At 30.0% G+C, this 7,790-nt stretch overlaps 1 protein-coding gene across 1 annotated transcript; it reads left to right on the forward strand.

Annotated features, from left to right (window-relative positions):
* The first annotated feature begins 6,200 nt into the window (after positions 1-6,200).
* Positions 6,201-7,790, forward strand: LOC104112883 (uncharacterized). Its single transcript, XM_009622924.1, has 3 exons — positions 6,201-6,599; positions 6,753-7,322; positions 7,464-7,790. The coding sequence occupies exons 1-3, from the start codon at positions 6,201-6,203 to the stop codon at positions 7,788-7,790; spliced, it is 1,296 nt and encodes a 431-aa protein (XP_009621219.1).

A 7,790-nucleotide genomic window follows, 5' to 3' on the forward strand; every position in this document is an offset into this window, starting at 1 on the left:
TAGAGCATGAAAGCAGGGGCAGAGCTAGTGTTTGGTTTATGAGTTCACCGAACTTAGTAGCTTTAGTACAAATCTTGTTTTTATTAAAAAAAATCTAATAATTATATAGATATATTATTAATTTAGAATACAATAACTTAAAAATTCAAAATTATGAACTTATAAGCTTTAAACTCCATCTGTGCATGGAAGTGTGTACACCATGATATTTGCCTCATTGATAACTTATAAGAATTCTTTAAATGTGATGTTCATGACGGAGGGCTGGTTGATAAGGGCGGGTCAAGTAGGACTAGCGGGTGCACACGTTACCTTAGACGAATTCAATATCGGAATGAGATAGGAAAATGAACAGTTTTATAAGGCATGAAACAATGAGCTTTAGGGGCTCGAGGAGGCATACCCCAAAAAGACAAACCCTTAGAGGGTCTAATGCAAGAGATTCTCTTCAAAATTTTGTAACATACTCGAGCCCCTAAAGCTCCTCGAGCCCCTAAAGCTCATTGTTCCATAAGTCAAAGGGTCTAATGCAAGAGATTCTCTTCAAAATTTATGCAACATATATTTAATGACAATTCAATTCAATGAATGGACTGTGCTTATACCAAATAATGGAGGTCACTAAAGGATGAATTTGTTTAATGCCCTATACAGAAGTGAATTTAGTGATTCAAATGGTTTGTGGTTGGGTACTTTGTATTGAGCATAACCAAGTTGATATTTTTTTCCTTTTCTTTTTCTTTTTTTAGCTAAATACTTAAATGGTTGGCTATTCAAAAAGTTGGGAAGAGATGTTCTCTTAGCACTGGAAAGTCCAATGTCCTGTCTCTTTTTCAATCCGTCTTTTCTTTTCTGTTTTTTTAGTTACTTGGTCCTCTCTATTATTTTAATTAATATTTTGTTGTCTTTAGAGCTTCTTTAGACCTTTGTATGACGTAGGATCCACATATGTTTTCTGTTCTTGCAAAATATAGTTTGTTACTTTAATTCCTCTACTTTCTCAAACTTTATTTTCTTTATTCTTTACACTGAAATTTCTTCCTTTGCGTTATTATATTACAAGTGCAATTTTGGGACGAGCTTACTATACACAGGCGTGAATGTAGTGTTTGAATAAAAAAGTTCGATTAAACTCATAACTTTCGATGCGAGATAAAAATTATATATATAAATTCATTAAAATTGTAAAAATAATAGATATGAACCCATAACTTTAAAAATATAATAAGTTTAATATTATAATTTTGAAAGTTGAACTCATAAAATTTAAATCTGGAATCCGCATCTGACTGTACATAATTAAAGAATTAATTTGTTGGATTATTGCATCTTTCTTTGTCCATGAAAATTAAAAAAGAGTACTTATACATGATATTTACGCTAAATTGATGATAAATGCAAGGTATTTACTAAACATTATAATCTTTTGTTTGAATAAGTGCTACATTTTAAATATGTATAAATATAAATCTTGATAGAATCAATCATATAATTTTGTGGAAGGGACGGAAAGTAATTAAGCAAATTGTTGTTTGTATTGTAGTGGACGTGTCATTATTCTAATGGGGCTCCAAGTTGAGCATATTTCATTTGATCTTTTTCATATTAGAACCTTTATTTTAATTAATTATATGAGATAGTAACACTAGCTACTTGGTTTTGGATGGGTGCTATGAGACATAATTCTTTCAATTGACTTTTTTCCAACAAAGGTTAAGTCATTATTCATTAAGTCTAATCATGGGAATTTATCCTTTCTTTTCTTTTATGTTGGAAGAGGGAAGAAAGAATATATATCATGGAAAATGAAAGAAAGTCAATATTAAAGAGAGGGAATATCCAAAAAGAATGTTTTTACTCTTTGGTGAGGTATAATTGAGTAGAATTGTAATGATACCCCATAATATCATTCGGGCAAGTGGTTTTCTTAATCACTTTAAGGGCCGTTTGGTTCAAGAGATAGTGAGTTATCCTAATGTTATATTTGGTTAGAGGTATTAGCCAAAGTCGGTATTACTTTTATACCAAATTTAGGTATAGCTTATTATATAGAAGATGAGATAAGTTATTCCGGTTATAGTTTTGGCTTTTAATATAATCCTGATATATCCTGGTTTTACACCAAACAAACCCCTATAGTTTACCCCTACCATCTTATACGATTCAAATGTCCAACAAATTACTACTCCACATAATATGGTTTTTAATAATTTTTTTTGGACTTTTTTCATTTTTAGCACGCGCCAGAAATTATTTATATTTTGTAGTAAAATAGTGTATAAAATATATAACATACTCTCTCTCTCTCTCTCTCTCTCTATATATATATATATATATATATATATATATATATATATATATATATATATATTAATTTAAGAGCGGGTATACAATATTAATTTTCCTATTTTTTTCCTCAAAAAGTTTTTCTAGGAATTAGTTTTCTGTCATGTCAAACACAAAAAGAGTTTTTGGATTGTTACTAAATGCATATGACTATATGAGGGAATAACCCGAGTTGATGAGCAAGTTGATACTTTCTAGAAATCAAGTAACAAGATATGTCGTGATCGTTGTTTATTTTGAATAATAATGAACTGATTCATCTCAATTTCATTAGATATATTGCAAATACAATTATTCTTTATTTTCTCCGAATCTAGACCACAACCGCAATACTAGATTATTATTGAAAAGATTTGACAACAGTGCAAGGAAAATACGCTGCACTTATTAATAGGAAACATCTACTATATATTTTTTGTCTCACAATCAAATATTGCTTGTGGTATAAACTGATTATTGTTAATTCCACAATAATTTCCTTAAACCTTATTACCACCAAAATATTCTTATTTAACCTTTTTTTTTTGTTGCAGAACATTGTTCCATCAATGCAAGCTCTTATTATGAAAGATTCTATTAAATTAAAGTAAAATAGTCCAAACTAATTAAAAATCACATTTTTTGTTATAGAAAGTTTTATGGTGGAGCACCAGCAAGATTTGAGGGCAATACGAAATATTGATATGTATGCAGAATATTCTGACCAAAGAAATAATTGCAACAAAAAGTCATTCAAAATGTTAGATTTTGTCCATTATTATGTGTGAAAGAGATAAAGCATAAAATTAATGTCGAAGTTACTATTTGTATATGTTACTTAGGGCATTTCCAACCCTTTCACCATTTTTTACACCAAAATAGTGTAAACACTAAAATGATGCAAATTAACTCCAACCCATTACACTATTTTTTATACACAAAAAAAAAATCTTTTTACATTCTTCTCTCTTCTATATTATATTATTTTCTTTTATTAATTTTTTTTATTTCATAAAACAAATCCTTTCTTTTTTCTTTTTTACATATTCATCCCATATAATTCATATTCCTTTCTTATATAACCATTTAATATAAAATTATTTTAAACCATAAATTTTTAAATAATATAAATTATAAGAAAATATTATACATTATACACATTAATGGATAATTCAAATAAAAATAAAATCATTGATAAGATATAATTAAATAAATATTATATTATGGTAAAATTTTATTTATTTTTTACATAAATATTTAATTTCCAGGATTAGTATGTTGCTCCGATAAATGCTTTATTAATACATTATGAAATGCAAAATGATCATTTTTGTCCTTAATTTTTTTATATCGATCTAACAACATATTATATTTTAGATTCTCACTTTTCATTTTTTACGGTTATATATTTTTATACAATTATAAATTAAAATAAAATTAACTTAAAATTTTATATAAAAATAATATATACGAAATTAATTTATAAAATTTTTACACCAAAATTAAAATATAAAATAATATTATAAAATATTACATAAAAAGTATAAGTAATTACAAAATTTATAATATATTAAATTAAAAATATTATATAATAAAAGATAATAATAAAATATTAATAAATAGAAATAGTGTTGACAATAGTGTTATACTAAATTTGGTGTAACACTATTCACACACCAAAATGTTGTTGGGTTGGAGCATCAAAATAAAATCTTGCACCAGAATAGCGTTTGACGTCAAAAAATGTGTTGGGTTGGAGATGGTCTTAACCTTCAAGCTCTTATAGCTAGTGATGATAAATCATTGTGCAAGTTCCTCAATATATCCCAAAATCGACTCCAATTCTTCTTCATAATTAATACGAGCAGATTATAAGAAAAAATACAAGCAAAAAAGATTTTAATTATGCTTCCTGTATATAGTGAAGTTTCAAGTTCTGTATGATAACGATGTAAAAAATACTTATACAATCAGTTATTTATAAAACATTTATATATAAATGTCAATAATAAGTATTACTCTATTGATAATTAACATGCTATAATAAGTTAAATTAGGAGTAGATTTAACAAAAGCTTCAATTTTGGAGCTACGTTTACACCTTAAAAAAGATGGTATTTAAATTTTAAATACAGCACCTTCCAATAGTGCAAAGGAGGGATAGCTACAGCCTACACACAAGGGCTGAAGTCATCCACTAGGGCTAACTAGGCGTTGGTGATATATTTTGGGCCAAAGAAATGGTGGGCTAAACTTTGAAAACCAAACTCAAGTGTCGTCCAACAAACTGTCTGATAACTAGCTTGGACAGGGTTTATCAAGAGGAATTTTCATAAGGAATTTTTTCGATCTTATATACTATTTGAAATTTTATTATAAAAAATATTCATGTTTATTTATTTATCCTACCTAAATAAATTTTATCTACAAAATATATACATTTATTTAAATTAGAATCCTTTCTGCAGTAACCTTCCTTTTTTAGACGCGAGAATTTGGGATCGCGTAGGATTCTTCAGAGATTTTACTGACGCAATCATCGCACATTAATTAAACCAATATATTTGTAGAATCCTGCTATTATGCCGATTTTCTCTGATTATCATCGCACCATAATCAAGTTTTATTCTCTGATTTTCTCTGTTTCCTCTGGTTTTCTATAAGCGAAGGTTTTAAAAAATAAATTGCAAATAATTATCTACAATTGTATTGAATTTCGCAACATAATGTCAAAATTAGCGATTATGCTTCAGCTAAATAGTCACTAGGATAGCATTGGGAGATACAAAGATTTTAATGTTGATGGAATTGTAGTCAACGAGGATACAAATTATAGTCAATTGAATTCTGCAATTGTAGAGCATCTAATGATCGATACCTCTGCAAAAATAATTAAAATCAAATATACTGTCAATGAACGTTGTCCTCCAATAGAAATTTGGAACAATATGGGAGTTCGAGTATACATGGAGACGAAAAAGCAAAACAAAAGCTTAGGAATGTATCCATTGTATATAACAGTGCGTGATTTCGATTTGGAATGCAGTATCTCCAATTCGAGCACAATTGCAGGTTTGCTTTTTTTTTTCTTCCAGTGGTGATGTTTTGTTAGTTTTATATATTTTACAATTTTTCTACAACATATCTATAATGATACCACATGACAAATGTAGTTCAACTGTTATGTCTATTGAAGTATTCAATTTCACGTGTTCTACAATTTTACTACAACCTATCTACAATGTAGGTCTGAGTTGTAGATACTTTTAATTGAGTGCAGGTTCATCTGATTATTGTATGTCTATGGTGGTTCAATTGTCAAGCAATTGTAACAAAATTGAAGAAGTATCATAAACAGTGAAGTTTATTGATAGGACAACATCTCCGGCGATTGTGGAATATGAAAGTATCATCATAACAGAACATACGCCAAATGTTATTGAAGTAGGCCAAGTCTACCAAGACAAGAAAATAATTGTTAGTGCAATGAAGCACTATTCTGTCATGAATAAGTTTCAATTTAGGGTGAAGGTCTAGCTAGCACAAGAAGGTAGGAACAGTTCAATTGTCAAATTCGTATTTTTGTTTAATTTGTAGTTTTTTTGTATATAAATTGTTTAATATAAGATTTTTGTGCTTAAGCATCCTCTTATTTTGTAGCTATATTTTTCATCACATTTTTTAAATTATTTTTTATTCTGTAGCTACTGCCTCGTATGTGTTGAGGACAATTGTACATGGCACTTCAAGTCCACCAGCATAAACGAATCAACATTGTTCAAGGTTCGAAAATTCAATAGCTTGCACACACGCTCTTTGATGGACACTACATACATACATACATACATACATACATACAATGCAAACCTACTGCCATGGTAGTTGGTAGCATGGTTATACCAAAATATGCGGATCCTAAGATAATATACACACCAAAAGACATACAAACTGATACGTTGTCGGAACATGGTGTGAACTTAACATACATGCAAGCTTGGAGAGCAAAGGAAAATGCTTTGGAATTTTTGAGAGGTCATCCTGTTGATTCGTACAGTCGCTTGCCAAGTTATTTGTATATTCTGGAAAATACTTATCCGGGGTCGGTAGTTAAATTGCAGAAGACTGAAGATGACTATTTCTTGTACGCATTTATTGCACTTAGTACGTCCATCAAGGGTTGGGAGTATTGTAGGACAGTTGTAGTAGTTGATGGCACCTTCTTGAAGTTGGCATATATGGGAATAATGTTACAACTAGCACAATGGATGCAACAGGTATTGTAGATTAATTGTAGAAATATTGTTATAAAGTTGTTTTTCAGTATGTATTTTTTATACTCTCAAGTTTTATTACAGAAATTGAATTTCTTTTTGCCACCTATGTGATATGTAGCATATTATCACTGGCATACGCTGTTGTTGATTCAGAAAATGACGCATCATGGACGTAATTGTTTGAGCAATTCAAACATGCGAATGGTGAAAAAACAAACGTGTGTTGTTTCGGATCAGAATGAGAGTATCTTGAACGCAACATCTACTGTTTATACCGGCATGCTACATTATATTTGCATGTGGCATATTTGGACAAATGTAAGGTCAAAGTTCAAGAAGGATCATCTAAAGTTAAGCGAATTGTACTTTGTTACGGCACAATCATACATACTTGATAAATTTAATGAAAGAATGTCACAGATTGAAGAGATCGACACACGTGTTAAAGCATACCTATACGATATTGGCTATCACAGATCATTTTGGGTACTTGCTACGGCGAACAAAACGTGGACGATGACATCAAATATTTCAAAGTCATTGAATGCGGTAACAAAAGATGCAAGAGAGCTGCCTGTAGTAAAACTATTAGAGTACATGAGGACTCTTCTTAAACGTTGGACTAATGAAAAGTTATTGAAAGTAAATGGTACGTTCACATACCTTGGGAAAAAATACAACAAAGAGTTGGAGGACAATATGACATTATCGCAGAAGATGAGAGTAAGCTATAGCCACTAACATCATATCATTGATTCCATCAAACTAAATATATACTGTTAATTGTAGATAAAGTGTTGTATAATTGTAGTTATTTTGTATATGAAGCTGATAACTTGTTGTGTGTTTGTAATGAAATTGTAGGTGAGGGCTTACACAAATCACATCCATACTGTGATAGATGGTGTGAAGCTCTTCATTGTTTGCCTTCAAAACAAAAGATGTAGTTGTGGACAATTCCAGCTTGATGAACTTCCTTGTGCACATGCTTTGGCGGCTTTGAGGCACATGAACGAGTCTTATGAAAACTATTGTTCTCCTTATTACTCGAGGGAGAGCCTTTTGCATACTTATGAAATATCAGTAGACTCGCTGCCTGACGAAAGCAAATGGAATGTGCCACAAGATATAGCTGAAGAAGTTGTAATGCCACCTACTGGGAAAAGACAGTCAGGGAGACCTCAAAAATAA

The sequence above is a fragment of the Nicotiana tomentosiformis genome, chromosome 5 (assembly GCF_000390325.3).
Source record: "Nicotiana tomentosiformis chromosome 5, ASM39032v3, whole genome shotgun sequence".
Classification (NCBI taxonomy): Eukaryota; Viridiplantae; Streptophyta; class Magnoliopsida; order Solanales; family Solanaceae; genus Nicotiana; species Nicotiana tomentosiformis.

What these genes read in the sequence shown, in the direction of transcription:
- LOC104112883 (XM_009622924.1), top strand. Translation starts at nt 6,201, where the DNA reads ATGGTAGTTGGTAGCATGGTTATACCAAAATATGCGGATCCTAAGATA. An exon ending in TAGCACAATGGATGCAACAG is followed by an intron (nt 6,600 to 6,752) that starts GTATTGTAGATT and finishes TTGTTGATTCAG; the next exon opens with AAAATGACGCATCATGGACG. An exon ending in CATTATCGCAGAAGATGAGA is followed by an intron (nt 7,323 to 7,463) that starts GTAAGCTATAGC and finishes ATGAAATTGTAG; the next exon opens with GTGAGGGCTTACACAAATCA.